Genomic DNA, 19884 nt, shown 5'->3' on the forward strand with positions numbered 1-19884 from the left:
CATCTTGCACACGAAGGGTGATGAAATTTGACGAAGTACATCGTGATTTTCGAATTTTTTATTCGAGCACTTAGAAATTCGTTATGCTAAAAGAATCGAAAGGTGATATATTGCCGGCCGGTAGTGTACATTAAAGGGACAATATGCATATGAAGGAGGTTTCACTTTTATCGACAGGATGCCCAAAGGCTGCACGTTTGAGGATCGTACAGTGCTACGGAAATGAACGGTAGCCGGGAGGGTCCTAGGGGAAGGACGGGCGTCGAGAAATAGGAGAAAAAGAACAACCGTGTGTGCTTGAAGTTATTTTTATTAATCGCCATCATAATCGCATGTCACGATGTCGTCATTTAGAAAAAACGCATGGGACCATACAAAATAACAATGCGCTTAGATTTTTGTGGTAACCGAGCAACGTCTCGAGGTCGCGTTATTTGTTGCATTCGCTCTCTGCTCCTCCGTTCTTCCGCCCTCCCCTCTCCTTCCTGTCAGTCGCAGCATCAGAGCAAGTACAACCATTTCAACGGATCGTCGATCGTACAACAAACTATGGAACAATAATTTTATATCACCTAACAAGACGCCTTTCGTTCCGTCGGAGCACCGTGCTTCTCCCCGCCAATCGAATCCCCGCCTATCATCTCGCTCCTTCTTCATTTTGTTCGCCCCGTACTTAGTATTTCTCCTCGTATTTAGTGATTGTTAATAATTATCACAGAAAGTTTGTAAAACAATGATGTTGACGTTTTATTAAGTGTACGTGTCGTGTCCGTCCTACCGCGTGCACGGAACGGACGTGATGTTCAATGTGTGCGTGTGTGTACGCGCGGACAGTATACGTGTGTGTTTATGGGCGTGTCTCTCGAGAATGTGTATTATGCATTTAGACGGAAAAGTTTCGCACGTTGCTGCAAATATAGTAACAGTAGTTAGCGTTAGAGTACATACTAGCGGTAATAGTAGCGGTACAAGTAGCGATAAGTATAACGGTACACATTAGAATATAGCCTTCGTGCATCGCAGCGCTTAAGAATAGTAATACCTTACTATAGTATAGAGAATATACTTTTCCTCCTTATTTAACGTTATCATCGAAAAGTCGCTCTTTCCAAGGTCGCCGACGCGTAAAACAAGTGAGAGGGGGAAAAAAATAGAGAGTGAGAGAAGGTAATTGTGGAGAGAAGTGTCGGAAAAAAACTCACGCTTATCTCTCTGTTTCAATTCCATTGCAATTCCGTCGGGTTTGTCGCCTCCCAGAGCGCTTGTTCCTCGGAAGTGACTATCGAAGGAAACATATGAATAATTCACGGTATTGACCGTCGTATTTACACTTGGCAATTTCGCAAGACAGTCCAAGTAGTATATTTAACGCGGGGATGCTTGTAACTTAAGATCCGCTCCACAGAATAAAACTTAGGATCGGTACACCGTGACTCTCCCAAAACTATTGCTCTTTTCATCCGCGATTTCTTTCACCGTCGTCATTTTTTAAGAGAACCGTGTAGCTGAATGGTGTTACCTTCATTTGAAATTTTTTTGTGTTCAACACCTGGTATTAAAATTCATCTTAGAATTAAGAGTTTCGTCATCATTAATTTAAGAGATCACTTCGAGCCGCAGTTAAGTGATTTCGCAAAAGAAAAGGCGATTACCGATACCGTCGTTAAGAAAGAAACTCGACTCTGGGGAACGGCCAAAGAAATTCGTCAAATGGGAGAGGCGGTAACAGTTTTGGGCATTTTATATAATCGCATAGACGCTCTTGTTACGTCAACCTCCCATAACTCACAGTGAAATAACGCCCTAACATCTATTTTCACGCTATCGTGATAGATATATCGGATTCGTGTACCTTTGCGACATAACCAACGCTTCCCGGAGGAGTAATGTAGTCAGAGTGGCTCAATAACAATCGGAAAATGGGTTACAGAAGAATTAAGCCTCGCAATCCCTCTCGAGGCACGTGAAGCTGCAACAGATTTATCTCCGGCTATTAATAAAAATACTCGAGGCGAACGAGAAGGCCCGGAAGTACGGGATGTAGATCTTGAAAATTCTCGTCGAGATCTCGCCGTGCGCTTCGAATCGATCGGATCTAATCACCATAAAGGTTACATTCGTTTCCGCGGGCGACGGGAACGCGGGATGAGATTCCCGATAAAAATTCCGAATCTCGGAGCCGCCGTGACGGGGAGCGCGATTCCGCGCGGACGGCGGCTCGCGGACGCGCGACCGTCCGACAGCTTTATCCTCGAAAGCGCGCCTTTTGTCTCGGTGCCGTTGTCTCCGCGCCCCGTCTCAAAGCCTTTGTCGCAAATTAGAGGGACACCGTGCCCGATTGCGGCGCAGATATCCGCGGGAAAGCCATCTGTGAAATGACTAATTTCTCGTTCGCGCTGTAATATGGCGAAATTAAATCCGATACCGTAGCGGCGGCTTTAAATTAATTATCGTAATGCGCTTCAAGGGATTCAAACCGATTGCCGCGTTGCATTATACGCGGCGATAAACGGTCACAGGTACGAATGCGACGTTGGGACTCGTTTGCTGGATTAAATTTGCATTGAAAACGCTTATTTCACAGCCATTAGCGCTATCGAAATGGAATTGAGTCGACCCAGCGGTTAAAATTATGTTAAATCGTAAAGAATAAACTGCGCGACGATGCAACAGATATTCTATCGCGCTGATCTCGCTCGAATGGACGCGCAAGCCCGCTTTAACGAATACAAATGGAATAATTATCCCGGGCCGATAGTCACGTAATGACCATCGTGGTTTCGCCGCGATTACTTTTCGCGTTGCTCTCCTTTTTTTTTCTTTTTCACCTCCGTCTTTCTGACCACGCTCGCGCCTGCTAATCGCTAATTAGCAACGTTGATGACGCTCCCGCTGGACGGCCGCTCGCGAAAAGACGCGCCGCGCGCCGAGATGAACGCGGAGAAAATGGGGAAACGTCGCCCGGAGCAGGCACGGTCGGGCCTTTTGATTTCCTTGCCGCGCTCCTTCCCCCCTGTACTTTTCGTCGCGCGCCGTTTACCTCCTCCGTCCTCTATATCACCCGCCTCTTCCTCCACCTCACGAATTACGAGGGACTTTCAGCTCGCACAAAGCGTTCACTACGAGAATTCAGTTAACACGAAAAGCATCTAGAAACTTCACTAAGCGAGATTCGACTCTTACACTTATGCTTCCCGTTGAAAATTGTAAAAATTGCTTAAGACGAATTTTTCTTTTACTTAATAATTCCTTATACGACGATAAACTTAACTCGATACACGCCGCTCGTTCGTCTTCGCAGTTCTCTCGCACTTTCCCGTTCTCCACGCTAGTCGTGGGCAAGAGTACATCGGCAGAGGTACCTTATTGCGCCAGAGTAGAGAAACAGATTTCAAAGTCGGCGTTTATAACAAAATAATCAGAGGGCCGGGGGGTGCTCGCGGATATTGGAAAAGCTGAGCTTGCTAAAGCCGATGGATTATTTCTTTTCTCATTAAACGTTTTTAAAATCTCTCTCTCTCTCTCTCTGTCTCTCTATTGTGGCGCACGATTACCTCTACTGGCGCAATCTTCTCCCACCTGACACGTTGCCTGCTAAGATCGATGCGCGAAAAACGCCGGCGATAAAATTGGCGAAAAATCGCCCTTTCGTCCGCCGGCTGGAGCCGGCGACAGCGGTGCTCCCCCCGGTGTTGCAACCTTTGACGCAATGCGATGCTGCGAGTGCAACCGAAGCAAAATCGGACGTGTGGTTACGTTAGAAAAATAGAATTTTCAATCGCCGCGATAACACGGCAGGAATGAAAAACCGCGGAGAGGAGGCCCCATTGCCGAAGCGATCGTTACGGGAGATCACCGCTGGCACTCTTCGGCTCCGGCCGCCTCACACGTCACCGTAGTGATTCATCCCCTCGCGCGTCGCCGAGCCGCACGGGGTATGCGCGCCGCCGTCCGCAACTTGGACCGAGTTGCACCGACAATCTGATTGAACTAACTCCAGGTCAGTGATTCGTTATCCTTGGCTACATTATAATCCTACTTATGCGAGTCCTTTGATAAATTTGGAGATTGGATTTGATTAACGCTGATGAAATCAAAGTTATATGGCGAAGTAAGTTTTATACAAGTGCAAATAAGATAACGGGGCATTTATTTTCCAGCTAATCTCGAGGGCGCTTTATCTCGAGACATTAACTCGCGACATAGTTTAGCAAAGTATTCGGTGCCGAGGATATATAAAAGTCTCCAACTTCATCAGGGGGGTACGCGCTTCTGAAATGTGTGGCGGGGCTCGCGGTAGATCTCGCGCAAGACAGAGAGAAAAACGTTAAAGTTTACGTTATTAATTGATGTTGGTGCAACCAGCTCTTAACGCCCGACGGCGATTAAAAACCTCCGCCGCGATCTAACAAAGTGTTCCACGATTATTGCTAAGGTTCAAGTGATATCCAGGCCGCGTTTTTCGGTGCAGACTTTAAAACGCGGTCGCATCCATTTCTTTCGGACAGGCCGGAGTGAGCGGATCCGGCGCTATCGGCGCTATCGCGTTCGCACTCGGACACGTTTCCCCGTAGAAGAGGGTCGGCGTCAGGTCGAAAAGTTTCTCACTCCGACGTGTCAGAGCTAGGACATGTTCGAGGCATCGCTGCGAAAAGATGTTTCACGACCGCTCGGGCAACGTCCACAGTTCCGCGAGGTGAGCACGTACGCAAGTTGTATGTAATCGAGAATATCGCAAAGTCTCACGTGGAGTGGAGTGTTAGCAGCAAAAATGTAGATCTTACGTAGGTGCAGCGACAGTATAATGTCAAGTCGAGCCTTTAAAAGTCTTACCTTAGCGTAACGTACAAGTATAAAAATAACGAGCTGACGATTCGCCCGGAATTTCCCGTGCGACTAACTTTCAAAGTAAGAGACTGAAAATGCACAAGTAAGTCCAAGCGACCGTGACAACGTTGAATCCTCTAGACCGCAAGACAGTTTTCTAGACGCTATTATTTTTTTTATGGCACTACGATGATGGTAACAGTAATATATTTCTCGAGTACAAGTCTACGCGTACGAACGATGAAGAGCGTACCTACCTCCGGAATATTTATTACGCTATTCTACGATTAATAATGGATATGGCGTTCGGTTAGAATTTTCACGCGGACAAATTAATTTATCAATTGTTATCTGTCGTTTTGATTTATTCCACGTTACACCGAGGAATCGACTGTTCGCATTTACGGTGTATGACATTTGCATTAATTTGAATGTCGCGTGCAAAAGCGCGACGAAAAGAAGGAAAGATCGAGTTCGCGATGGCCGTATAATGACTGTGACACCCAGCAGCGAGAAGAAACGAGAAATGATAGCGAGTTTTTTTTCACGTTTTTGATGACAGGTTCTCGAATAAATCTTCGCGACGTGACTCCGGGGATGTAGGGTAAATTTGCTCGCCGGCGTAAAATACGCGTCATGAAATAGTCGTTATTTAAACGGGACTGCGAGCTCTCTGTGCAAACTCTAATGAGTGCGCGTGCACGACACGTGTTGATCTTGGCCAATATTTATATTCGCATTAGGGCAACTCTCGAAGCGATTTCCGTGCGCCAACATTGCGGATGAATCCTCGTTGTTGTTTGTTGTTTAAGGTTGATTAAATGCCAGGCCGCGCGTGACAATTAGAGCTGCAACTTGAAGTCAAACGTTAAAGCTTCCCCCCCGGGCAGCGATTCGCCTTCTTGCGCGTTTCATCGCGTGGCGTTTCGCCAAACGTTTGTGCGACCCTGTGTCTCGTCAGCGAACCAGTTGGTTTGTTGCGCACGAATGACATTTGCTCTTTCTCTCTCTCTCTCTTCTCTCTCTCTACGCGCTGTCGCGCGAAAATGTTTTTCAAACATTTATTGCTTTTGCACAAACTATTCTCCGTATTATTGCTTTTGCACAAACTATTCTCCGTGGCTTCACAAATATCGTCTCTAGCCGCATCGCAGGGAGACAGAGTGTGTGCGTGGCGGGAACGTTGTTTCATCGATTTGCGGTCGCGTATCGCCAGGCAGGTGACGGTTCCGGTAAAAACGTCAATGTGAAAAGTAGCGATAGACATCGAGCCGCGGCTACTTAAGATCGCGTGTGGCGCTTCGTACGAATTTATTTGTTTACACGCGGTTCGGATATTGAGGCAAGTTTGACAGCCGCAGGCACTTGCCGAGTACCTCGATGCCGACACGATTCGGAGCGGAACTCCGACACCGCTGTAAAGTTCGTAACGTTGCGAAAGTTAGCGGAGCAATTCTCTCAATTGAACGGATATCGGGAGCGGGTCTGAATGCCCTTTACCCCGAATACGGTATTCCCATCCGCGTATCTGGTCCACCGAGAGGGACCGGGGTAAGCGTTATTTCGAGAGGGGAGTTAACATCGAAATATTCTCCGGATCGATCCGACGCAACGACCGAGATCGCGCGCGATTACTACACTGACAGAAAGATATGTAGTGCTTGAAACTAATTGCATAGTAAAATAATTATAGTCAGGAGTATAATTTTTATAGCAATTATTACTATAACATTAATAATAGCAACCATATAGACACACAGTGATGCCAACTATTTAAAAAATTTACTATAAAATATAAGCTTTTAACTATTGTTCTGTTAAAATATTCAGGTAATGAATAGTAAATTTGTTAATTATTTTTATATAGTAAATACAATCACAATAATAGTAAATTTAACTAAATTATCATCCACCTTACTAATCACATGGTAAACAAAAGTGAAGTGGTTTGGATTATTACTATTACATATAGTTATTGGAAATTTTACTTGTGGTATTATTGCGATATTTGTAGTACACCTTACCAAATTAAAAGCTCGTTTTGGTTTATGACAACCATATCATAAGTTGCATGGTCCAATATTGTGTCTATGAGAACTATAATACATTGTCAACCATAATTTACGTAGTTGGAAGAATTATAAAAATGTGGTTGGCTCCTAAAACGACTAAGTATAAGTTATAGTGAGATTGTGGTAACTGCAACTATGTTTTTCTGTCTGTGTAGAAATTGAAACAGATTCGTATTTCAAACGCTGTCTAATTATACATTTATGAAGCAAGTACTTACAAACATATAATAAAAACTTTTAAGTCTGAAAGATTAAAAAATTTTGACAAAGATATACTATATTTTTCTAAAACATAACTCAACACTTGTTATAGCATTATTAAAAATGAAACATTTGATCTGCAAAAAATTTTAGTTATTCGGAAAATCAAACACTTTTACGCGCGCGATATATCAAACACCACCTAAAACCAAACATTTATAAAATGTTTGAAATGTTGCACACTAATAAACATCTGGAAAATGGCGACAATAAAAATGTTTGAGATTTCAAACACTTATTATTTAGAGTGCAGTCGAGTCGATCCGGGGATGATCGAGCGGAAGGGAGGTCGACTTGTCGGGGACTTTAACTTAAGAACCTTATAGGGCGCTCCAAGTTCCGCGGCGAATATCTGCTTACGTCCTTGCTTAAATCCTGATCGACATGACAAATAAATCCTGAGGGACGGAGTTGAACGTTGGCGGTACCGCTCGCGGAAGCTCCGTCGCTTTTCGCAATTGTACTCGGGGGGGTCAACAAGTCGTGCGTCGTCGCGATTGATCCCGTTCGTTTTACCAAGCCTCACGTGCTTGTCTTTGCGCGAATTAACGGCAGCTAGGAAAACTGCTCGCTCGTAATTCTCGTCTAACAATTTCTCATCTCCGCGTGATCGATGGCGTTGGCTGTTGTTTTCGAGAACCCTTAAATCCACATCTTGCGACATGATAAAATATCCCTCTTGAAACGATGCGTCATAATCCCTGACCCGCAAATTATGTAAACGAGAATCGCGGCCAATAGTCGCGATCGAATGCGGCGAGCGGGCGCTTCCGGGGAAATGGATTGCAGGTAATAATGTTAATGCTGCGCCTCGGAGAACGTTATTTGCCAATATCGCCCTCCCCCATCGGTATGGCGCTATTCCAGTTTGATCTCGGAAAGGGATGCCGATGAAGGGGGGGGAGGGGAGGGCGCGGAAAAAAGGAGAGGGGCGGAAAAAAAATTGTCGCCGGGAAGTTTGCCAATATCGAGACGTTCCGCGATGCCCGTCACGCGTGCAGTGAAAACGGTCCGTGCCATCTCGCCGCGGCCGGGCATGCGGCATGCGTGTCTTTCTGACTCACCTGACTGCCAGCGCACGGCCAGCGCAAATATTTGACGCGGCTAAATAATGGGGCGCACCGATGCGTAACGAGCGATTGATATCACGCCGGCGTGACGATGCGCACGCGCGCATATGGGACCTCGTCTACCGGCCAATTTCGGCTGTTGGTCCTTTCGCTGTCGATTAATTGCGACCTCGGTCTCGCTCGAGGGCTCGACTCGCCAAACGGCTTGAGAGGATTGGTTAATATTTGTTTGCGAGCGAGTCGCGTCGCCGGATGCAAATTTCGCGGGCCGCGACTTTGCTGTACTGTTTGTCTAAACGGCGTTTTGAAATCGCAGGAATGAAAGTTTCGACGCATTGTTAGAATCCCGAGGAAGGACGATAAGCGCGCACGCGAATTCTTAAACGGCCTTTGAAGCGGCTGCGCCAGCGAGCGCGCAGTGCCGAGGGCGTAATGGCTTTCGAGTTTATCATGGGTGTAATTAATTGCCGCTCCTGGCTGCTGATGCATTGCAGTATGCAAACATTTATCCTGGAATTCGCTCCGCTCCGCGCCGCGATTTTATTTCGCTGGGAAACTTCGAGGATCGCTAACCGCATTGCCGCGCGTTGTGTACGTTCAATGGCGCATCCCTCGATAAAGAAACCGAGACAAGGGTAAGGCAAGCGTGAAAAGAAAAATATGCTCGCGGTAGGGGCGGCGAGAAACGTCCGATGGTTTTACGAATGGAAACGTGCGAAAGGTAAAGGAAGGGATGAAGAATAGCGCAAATTTCAGCGGGTTGTAAATCCTTATTCGCGGGAAAATCCGCAGCTAGTCGGGCGGCGAAATTAACGGCGGAATAGATGGAAGAAAAAAACGTCGTCGTCGAGCACGTTACGGGGAAAATGAGTTTTGCGCGCCGCCTGGAGAACCGAAAGCGTCTGGAGAACCGAAGGCGCCTGGCCATCGTTCAAGTTCCATCCGGAAATAAACTTATCCGCACGGTCGGCGACTGAAATTTTTGCCACGTGAGAACGGAAGGAGGGGAGGGGGGAGGGTGGTAAATCGCCGGGTTGGAAACGACGGCGGATGTTGAGGGTGCGGGCACGCGCCTTGAATTTATGGCGAGCCGACGCGACGGCAAGTTCCGCGTGTTTGAAAAATTAAGAAAGGGAGAGATGCAGATGCTCGCGAGTCGTCGGGCGTTGCAAATTTGGCGGCGCGACGGGGATAGATGCGACGGCACACGCGCCGCGACGCGCGCGAGATAGAGGCTGCAGAAATATGGACGCGGCGCGCGGCTCTCGTTATTCCGGTATAATTTTAAACTGCGAACGCGTGCGCGCGCTCGGCGCGGCTGAAATTCATCTCTGAAAAATGCCAAACGGGCGACGAGTCGCGAAGAATTTCGATACAGCCGGGCTGTTTCGTTCCGTCGCTATGCGCGGGGCAACGTGCTGTTTGTCGCAATGCGAATGTCGGGCGGGCCGTACGTAATTCTCCGTGTGCGAAAAATGGCGCGCGGGCTTTGCGTAGCTTCGAAAAGAAAAAAAGAATGGCGCGAGAGTGCGTCGCTAATGTAGCGCTCGGCGAAACGACAGGTCGGAAAGATCGATGGAATTTCATTGTATTGTTCCGCGCGCGTACGAGATGAATAACGATTCTTAAATCATCGCGAGATAACGGCGGAGCTTTAAGCGGCGATTTATCTCGCGGACCCGCAACGACAAGTACACTTTTCGCGAAATTAATATTTGCCCGTTACACCGAACGTCGCCGCTCTATCGTGTTCTTCGAGTCTATTTTTTCTCGCGCTCCACTTCCAGCGCTTTCTCCGGTGCGTGAAATTTTGGTCGCCGCGCGAATATACGCACGTTATTCAGAGTAATAACATGCGCTTCGCGGCCTCGCATTTACATCTCCAGAGGCATCCCGAGCTTGTGAATTCTTGCTGCCGGTTACACGACACTTTTCTCGCAGAGAGTCATTCCCGCGAAAGTTGGGACCCGTATCTCCTTTCGCCTTACAGCCACCCAATCGGAGAATAGATAGCGAGAGCGATGGAAAGAGATACGGCGCTGTGCTGCTCTGAAAATTCAATGGCACTGTGAATTCCAGCCCTCGAAAGAGCGGAGCTTTCTTCATTCACCTCGGCAAACTTATCTTTTTACCTTAAAACGTTTAATTCTCCGCTGCAGCGGAGCCTTTCGGGGGAGGCACACGCGTCGTAAACTCGTTTAAAAAATTCGTTCATTAACGCGATTGCATTCCTATTTATCTTGCTCGTTTTTGCCGACAGGCTAAATTAATTTCTCGTTTTTGCGTTTTCGCAATTTTCATTACTTCGCCCGTCCCGCATTTCGCGCCGCGTGATACAGAAAATGGCGCGGTGGCCGGGGAGAGAAAACGGGGGCTTAGCGGACCGGTCCCGTCGCAGAGCTTCGCACCGAAACTTCATTTTTACGTGCCGTCATGCAGTTTCGGCGCGGCAACCGGCTACATATTGCATGGCGGGCACCGGACCAAGTGCCCATGCATTTTTCATACATCGCCGGGCGATCCTTTCGGAGCTTATTTAACTTGCCGCTAACTCCGGCCGAGCCCGGTGATGTTTGCCCTCGCGAGATACTTGCCCAATTTCCTCCGCCAACGGCAACTGCCCTCCCCGCGCCGTGTAAACGTCTCGGTTTATTCTTTAAAACGGTCTCCATGCGGGGTCACGAACCGCGGCAAGATTTATGACCGTCCTCCCGGGTCTCCTCATTGTCGAGAGGAATCTCATCCCCGCGCGGTCCCGCACCTACAAGAGATATGCCATCGACGTATAGTCGGCCAGGCCGGGCACCGCTTCTTCTCGCAGATTCCCGCACTCGCGCGGCGTTCCTTTTGTTCCTCCGCATAAGCTCATTGTCAGCCGCATTCGTACGACCGCATCCCGCGGAATGCAGAACGTTATAACGGATCGATCGGCGAGATGTGGCGCGTCCCTACCTATCTACCTCTACCCACCTAACTCTCCCTTTAATCGTCCTTGGCGCTCTCGCTCTGCCGCATTGGATTTTCCCCGCTCTTATCGGGCGACCATCTGACGCCCTCCTTAATATCGGAGAATAGGAGATCCGAAATTCCGATAAATCCGTGTACCAATAATGTCACGTCGCGCGGCCCCGTCCCTACTAACTAAACGCGAGTCGTTATCGTATTTCGCCCCTTGCCTCGCTTTATTGTCTCCTCTGCACGTCGCGCAAGAAAATCAGTCGCGTCCATCGAGTCGAACTTCCGACGCGAATCATCCTCTCGTTCCTTCTTCCAGTCGCTTCTGTCGCGACGCGCACGGGTCCCGCGACCGCGCGACCCTTTGTCTCCTCTAATCACCCTGGACGCTCGCTTCGTTTCAATCTGATATTTCTCTCCCTTCTCCTGTCCTTTCCCAGCTGATTTAATATTCGATGGAGGCGCGCAGAGATAATGATTAACTGATCGCCATTATGCAAAAAATGCAGATTGCTTTGTGCTCTTTCTGTGCCTTGTTCCGTCCCTTTTTCACGTAATTTTATTCCAGGTAAAAATACTTGTTCCAAATGACGCCGGGTACCCTTTTCTTTATCGATCGTTAGCTTTATTCCACTCGAGTCATCTTGAATATGAAGATTCAGGTCGTTCAAGTTCGAAAGTGGAGCGTCAAGAACGTCAATGACTGCACGATTGAAAAGATTGCGATTAAAAAATGGATCCAAGGATAACAATACAAGAGCGGCACGAGGCGGATGCAACTTTGCTCATTAATATTCGACGTTCGACCGCTATTACGACGCGGTACTCGTATTTAATAAGATCATCCATTATTTTTGTTAGCCCCGTCTTCTCGTGTAATTCTGTTTGGGTAGCTTCTGACGTTTTGACGGGGATCCCATTATGGGTGCGATAGAGTCAATAATAAATACACAACTTTCCCTATTATAATTAAGAGGTAAGCAAGGTATAATGATTTCACATTCACTGTGTACGTCTTCTCCTCTTCGACTCCGCGATCCGGCGAAGACGCCATTGATGATACGCGCGCGCGCTGCAGCTGGCGATTTGTGTGACCGGCCGCTCCGTGTCGTGTGTAAGTGACGTAAAACGCTCATTAATATCGGAAAGCAGATTGCCATTATTCATCTTCCCCCTTTTTGCTTAGTCACCGTCTCCGTATCTACGAATTTTTGCCATGCCGTTCTAATGCCGCCGCGTTACGCAACGCGAGCCGATACTCTTACGGCGGTGTGCCGCCGCGTTTGTTAAGAAATCTCAGCGCAAATGACGCCGCGTCCGACGTCAAATCGACGCTGCAATTTTGTCAGTGGCGCGCATACGCTCGTTAGTACTCGACGCCAGGGCTTTTTGACATTTGGAAATGAATAATCTGCAACACTCGTAGGCGGCAGCGTTATATAAAGTGGCGTTATATAAAAGTCCGTATTAATATTTACGCTCGCGATGATTGAATTCGTAATGGCGAGGAAATTCAGTGGAGCGCGGTTGCGCAAAACGAAGAGAACAAGAGAAACGAAGAAGAATACGGCCGAATCGCATACCGTTATGCGATCGCGCTATTCATCATTGTAAAATTTGCACGTCTCTCCCGATTTCGCCCTGTTTTTTTTTTCTTCTCGCTCGACGTTGTTGAAACACGTACGGGGCTCATCGCGGCTCTCTGGAATTTTTGTTTGCGGCCGCTCTCGTTACGCAACATGCCGCACAATGCATGATCAGTTGTCCACATTTGAATGCTTATCCCCGCGGCAATTTACCCGTCCCTGCTACCGGCCACCCTTCCGTTCTTCTTCCCTTTCTTTCCCCCCCTAACGTGGAGCCGCGCTCTGCAGTAATCGGAAATAGCCCCGGCGAGCCTCGTTGAAATTCGCGCGGCGTGCTCGCGCGTCGTGTGTATTCGAATTTTACTCGTTACCTGTATTACCGTGACGCGACACTTCGCCAGCGGAATAATATACACGGAAAGCGCGGGGGAGGGGCAACGCGACAAAAGAAACTGGGGGGAGTCGTCGCCCCTCCGCGACGTGTACGTCTTCATCGTTCGTGCTAACAATTTTATTCATGTCGGAGTCCCGCATGCTCTCCAGCTAAAAATGTAATCCGCCACGTCCAGTCTCGTTGAAAGCTATACGACTGCTCAAACGCTAGACACCTACTGTTCTATTAGCATCGAGATTATCGAAATCGGATCGTTAACGAAGGGTGGAGGGATCGATTCACCAACGGGGAACGAGAACCGATCTTCTCCGAGAGATACAGTATAGAGAGAAGGAGAGATAGAGAGTGAGAGAGAAAGTGGAAAAGAAGCGGTAGACACACTAGCTCTTCGACGAGTGATCTCTCTCGAAAAATATTCGTCAGATCTCAACGTCATTGACGCCTCGCTCATTATTGCCCTATCTATTATCGCGTGCATGCCAAACCGCGCGGATGTGGACTTGCCTTCTCTTCCAAGGTCTTCCCTAGTCAGCCGTTCCGCCAGGACGAGCGGCTCGCCCAGCTCGCGTCGACAATTACGATAATGACGACGGCGTGGAGACTGCCGATTTCGAAGGATCGCGTGCCGCCTGTGACGAAAATGGGGGTTACTCGCCGCCCAGCGAGAGCGCCTGGACGATCCTCGGGTCGGCCTTGCTACCCTCCCGGAACTCCTCGAGCGTGAGCTTGTCGTCGTGATTCTTGTCCATCTGGTCGAAGATCTTGTCGACCCTTTTCTGCGGGGTGTTCTCGTCCTCGGCCTGCGGCTGCTGCCCCTGGAACATTCGACGTCGGTCCCCGCTTAGTCCTTGGGAAAATATACCTTAGAAAACCTTACAGTTTTACTTTAGGACAATAAGGAAAGTCAAAGGTAAATTCGGACACTTTAAACTTTTATTTAACCCTTTGATGCATGGTGGTAACCCACTCAAAATTACTCTAAAATTTCTTAAGTAAACTTTCAATTTTTTTAAGTAAACTCTGATTTGAAAGATTACTTTCGAAAACTTTAATTTCATTTAAAGTAAATTTTTCCAAGGGAGAGCTTCGCTCAACAATGGGAGACTATCGAATTATATTCTCTTACTGTTAGCGGGTTAAAATATTTCTTTACTACGAATCGCGAGTCTAAATGGAGCACGCTATTCTGCGAACTAGAAAGAAATTACCGAACAAAGTTTTTCAAAAATCGCCGATTCATTAGGGAAATTTTTGCCCGTCGTTAAAAATGTAATACCTACTATTTGCGATACGTAGGAAATTTAATTCCCATTATCGCGAGATTTTATCGCAATAACGCGCGGAAAATAATACGAGAAATTTCGCTATTCGTTATTATTTTATTGCAGACCCATCGCTGATAATGTTGGTTTACGATATCACGAGGTGGTTTATGATATATTGATTTATAATTGATTTTTTCATTTGACCCCCGTGGGTTTTAATCGATCCGCTAAGTCCCTACACTGCCAACCGGTTTTATCAGCTGCATCCAATCGTATTACGCAGCTTGATCGGGTTTATTGTTTTAAAGTCGACCGTCAAAGTTTCGCCTTTGTCGACCGCGACCTGCATGTTTATGGATTACTGTGTGCATGCACCGCCGGTATGCATATAATATGTCACTGTATTTCTCTTTGAAATTAATATTAACGAGACTTCAGGGTGATTAATGGCGAACCGTTGTCGCGAGACGGATTTGCCGCGGTCGCGTCGATTTTACGGTAAAATTTGCATCGGTGCGCGATACCCGTATAAAATAGCCTACGCAGCGTCGAGGCATTTCGCTGGTCCCCCCCGAGGGTTTCGCTGCACATTCTGCGAGGTTTTTCGCATCTCGGTGGAAGTAAACGTAGTTTCCATGGAAAGTTTCGGCTCGGAGTGCGTAATCTGCACGAATGTGCGCGACTTTGTTCGAGTATTGGTAATTTAATCAGCGTTACGGAGGCAACTGCATATTCGCGAGCTAACGCACATTTGCTGCTTTAAGGCGTGTAGTCTGAGATAAAACGAAAAACATTTATTATTCTCTGTGCCGAAATATTCTAGACGAAAATTGATCTGGAAACATAATATAATTTATTAAAGCTAATATAAGAATCTTTTTTTTTTTAGTATTCATAATTGTAGTTGCAATCGCGAGAATCCCGAGTGAGAAACTCAAATGAAGTTTGTCTTGAAATACAGCGCGAACTCTTTGTCTCTTGTGATTTAGTAATTAATTCTGAAAGGAAGCGTGATTGGAGGAAAAAAATGCATTTAAATAATTTCGGTACATTTGCAAATGAGAAACTGTACGGGATTATCTGCTACTACTGAGAAAAATTTTCGGATAAACCTAGTAAATAGTGTTTCCGATGGTGAATTTTTCCGATTACGTTTTCCGATTAAATTATGGATAAATCCGATGAAATTTATCCGACGCAATGCAGTTACCGTTGAAAATTGAGTGAAAAACCGATTATATTTTTATTGGATGTACAATTTAATTGAATATATCCGTTTGTTATATTATGTACTCTCTAAAAGTTAAACAGCGAATTATCACTGAAAACAACGAGTGGCCACTGATTCACAATTCTAAGTGTACACTGAGAAAAATGTCCGATTAAATATAATCGGATAATCCAGTTACATAATAACAAACGGATATATTCAATTAAATTGTATATCCGATGAAAAATGTGATCGGTTTGTCAACCAAATTTCATCGGTAACTGCATTTCATCAGATAAATTTCATCGGATGTGTCCATAATTCAATCGGAAAATGTAATCGGAAAAATTCACCGTCGAAAACACTATTTAACAGGTTTATCTGCTGGAAATTTTTCTTAGTTTAAGTATACGACTAAAAATCGCAGTGGTATACTTGTAACTGTGAATGAGTATTCACTGTTTTCAATGATAATCTACTGATTGACTTTTAGAGAGGATACATCTCGTATCGTCGCATTGAATCTCTCGTCGCTTCGACTGTAATTTGTTGGCTGCTTTATTCAGACTTATGATCATTTCAACTGCCAAAAACTTGAATTGTTCAGTAAAGAATGCTGCTCTGTAGTTGCACCGATTTAGTTTCCTTTTCATTCTCAAAGCCGAGGCTGATCCTTGCGAAAGCTTTATCGCGGAATTTCATGCACTTTGAGTGAAAAAAAATTGCCAAATGCTCTAACGAGAGACTGTAGAATTCTCATTTTCATTTTTATGCGTGCAGTAATAATGTCGGACGATTATTCTTGCATTGTGTATCGAGCAGTAAGCAAATCGCAATGATTTAAAAATCAACTTTTTGCAGACGTTAATCAACGGCAATCAAATGTTCATTTCAAGCGGATAAAGTCGATTTTGGTTTTAATCGACGAGTATTTGCGGAAGTAAATTTGTGTTTGTTACTTTTTCCCCAATTTTCATGTAATTTTAATTAATCAATGGACGGATGAAATAAATGTGAAATCAAATTACGACATCTTTCGTAGGAATTTTTTAATTATTCAGACTTATTTGCAGTCAAAGTAACAGTATTTATAAATCGCGTGATTTTTTATTTATTAAAATTGCATATTTTTATCCTCCCTGATAAAAATTTCGGAAAAGAGTAATAATAACGAATTTAATTAACACGAATATCGCCTCGATTGAAACAAAGATAAATTCTCTTTTTCAAATTTAGTTTTCGCTTTTAGTCGAGTGCTCGTCCAAATTTTCACCGAAGGGAGAAGTACATGATACAGTTTTACGTGCGGTGGTTGAAAATGTTCGCAACGCAAAATTACCGCTAGCCAATTTTAATCGTTACGCACAAACTACCCGGTACGCGTCAGCGTACCTCAAATAAATCGCGACGTACTCGCCGAGTTAAGGATGTATCGGATCTATCTTCAAAATAGTACAAAGTCGCTAAAAATTTGTGAAATTGTTCTTTTAGTCTTCCTAATTTATTGCAGAAAAGTAAAAATGCATCCACTAAACGGTTGCTAAGATATAACTATTTTAATTTACACTGATTTTACACGTACTCTTATGGGAAAAGCCGATCTTGACGGATAAAACAGCTAAAAAAAATGTAGAAGAAATAGTACCAATGTTTTGAATTTTTTTATACATCTAGTATACGAATAGATGAAAATATCCACCAAGTTTCAATAGTCTTTACTGCACCGTTTTAAAGAAATAAAATATAATAAAATATAACTTGAGATATTCGTGCTGTCGGCACGAATTTTTTAGTTTTGAAAATATTTGACGTTATTAAGAATTGAAATCAGAGTATTTTCACTATCAAAAGTTTAGGCTCATAAGTGAAAAAAATTGCAAATAATTCAGGAAGAAACATTTGTAAAGTGAAAAATACCTTTGTAGGGGTACAAATAAGACTCCAACTATCGTTCAAGTTTCTTACATCTAGATTTACTATGCGTTAAGAGTAGATATTTAAGTATTTCCAATTTCATGCACTTTTGTCTAAGATTGTACGTCCAATACATCCTTAAGACAACGATAGATTTCCAATCGAGCCGTTATCCGCGACGCTAAACGGGTCCGTGAAATAAAGCGCGACAGCAACATTCCCGGGGATAACAAACCGATGAGAAACCAGCGGAATGTACGTTTACTTTTACGTTGGGACGCCTCGGGGACAACAAATCGCGCGGGTACGCGGCCTTGACGCTTGTTGTCATGACTCGGGAGTCGCGATCTCCCCACCCCCCACCCGCCGCGCCTTCATCAGTCGGCAGTGTGCGAACCGGGTGAGTGGTGCGTGTCGCGTTATCGTCCTTCGAAGCGCGATCGTTTCCGATGACGGGTGGCTCGCGGCCGCTGCCATGCCGAGTGGCCGATAACTCGCGCTCGTCGGCGACGATTGCCTCGCGGACGCCGCGGATTCGACGGATTCGAGGCGGATCGGGCCCGGAGCGAGTCGGAGCGATCGAGGTTATGGGGAAGCGTCGCTGCGTTGCGGTGCCCGGCGGGTAATATTCGCTCCTTCGGCCCCGCGATTAGCCGAGGGGCCGAGAGACCACGCTCGCTTTTCATCCGCGCATAATTACAGTTGTGCGCGATATACCGGAGAAAACGCGTTTGCGAGAGAAATTGGGACAAATTGAGCGCGACGCGCCGAGCTCACGGCGATCTCTTTTTCGCAGACGCTTGCGCGTGTGACCGCGCGCGTGAGTGTTACAGGTTACAGGTTCGGAGCAGCGAGCGGAGGCCTCGCGGAGGCCGCGTAATATCGAGGATTAACGCCCGCGGGTCGTAAGTATATCTCATTTCGCGTCGCGCTTTCCGAGTCTCGCGCGGATTTGAAAGGAAAAATGTCGCCATTATCGGATTGAGAGCGCGGTGAGTGATACGCGAATAGTCGGCCCGAGCGATTCCATTAACGGACCCCCTCCCCCTCCCGCGCGTCTGTCCCTCGCCGTCGCGTATCGATCATTTATTAATAATTAAACTTGTGACGCATCGAACGAAATATTCGGCATTCGGACGATCGCGAATTTGATAATGCGGCGGAGTTTCTAATGGGATTTTATAATTGAATACGTCGGCGTCGCGAGGCCGATTTGCTCTCGCGTTGCTCGGAGTTTGCTTTTCTTTCTCGGGCGATTATTATCGCGACGCCGGGGCGTCGATCGCCCCCCCCGGGGATTCGACGATTCCCGATGAAGGGCGAGAGCGTTGTGCGTCGGGAGCTGCGAGGTTACTTCCGGTATGTGCACCAAACAGTCGCGAAAAATGGCCTAATGTGAAACGTCGCGAGTGTCTCACGACTTTTAACCTCGGGAGTGCCGCGTGAAGCGTCGCGCCAAGTGTTGTTACGTTCGATAATTATATTCGCGAGTGTAGTGCCTGCCGTCGGAGGTGCCTGAGACGAACGGGAGGCCTGGGAGCGTCGTGTCTGCAACCGAGGATGCTGAGAGGAGGAGGAGGCCTGGAAGGCGTCGGGCGACGGCGGAGCAACGGCGAGGTGCGAGAATGATTTCTCATTTGAAATATTAGAGGAAAGTCCCCTGTTATGAGATAGGATTCTAATACGAGACAGCGGGGCTTTTTTCCCCAACGATTACACGATCGAACGATGAATTTTCCACCGGACAAATTTTACTCCAAGGCCGATAAGTTCGTGCTGGAATCAACGGGTGACGTCCGTTAATTTAGCCGAGGGGGAAACCGCTGAGGGCATTGTGGTGTACAGATTTGCGGCATCACTGGCCATTACTAGGCATTTTTTCGGCATTAGTTTGGGCATTAGGCCCTGCTGGGGCATTGTGAAGATAAAACAAGATAAATAAGATAAGGTAATGCCCACTGGGCATTAGTGGGCATTGGTGTACAAGATTTTGGTCAGCGGTTTCCCCCTCGAATTTAGCCCGGAAACTGAGCTATCTTGTATTAAGGATCTTTCTTGTAATAGGAGGCTTTTCGCTGCTTCTCATTAATCGCCGGTCCCCCTTCTCGTTTATTTGGGTAATTTAGACGAGAGAAAGAGAGAGGGGGATTTTTGATTTATAAGATATTGTATTTTATAATTTGCGAACGTAAAAGGAAAGAATAATCAATTCAAGTATTCAGTCTGTTTTGTCGTGTATATTGGAGTCATTCAATTTGGATGGCATAAATAAAAATGCGAGAGAGAGAGAGAGAGAGAGAGAGAGAGAGAGAGAGAGAGAGAGAGAGAGA

The 19884-nt window shown here is 46.3% G+C and overlaps 1 protein-coding gene across 2 annotated transcripts in view; it reads right to left on the reverse strand.

The window, feature by feature from the left end:
* Nucleotides 1-9446: 9446 nt before the first annotated feature.
* LOC105561084 (frequenin-1) overlaps nucleotides 9447-19884 on the reverse strand; it is a 47118-nt gene continuing 36680 nt past the window's right edge. For both annotated transcript variants that reach the window (XM_012010749.1, XM_012010750.1), the window contains exon 8: nucleotides 9447-13980. In XM_012010749.1, coding sequence (XP_011866139.1) covers nucleotides 13813-13980 — 168 coding nt within the window. In that variant the 3' untranslated portion in view covers nucleotides 9447-13812. The remainder of the gene's footprint in view (nucleotides 13981-19884) is intronic.

This window comes from Vollenhovia emeryi, unplaced genomic scaffold, assembly GCF_000949405.1.
Source record: "Vollenhovia emeryi isolate VEMERY1.0 unplaced genomic scaffold, V.emery_V1.0 DF939212.1, whole genome shotgun sequence".
NCBI classification, from domain to species: domain Eukaryota; kingdom Metazoa; phylum Arthropoda; class Insecta; order Hymenoptera; family Formicidae; genus Vollenhovia; species Vollenhovia emeryi.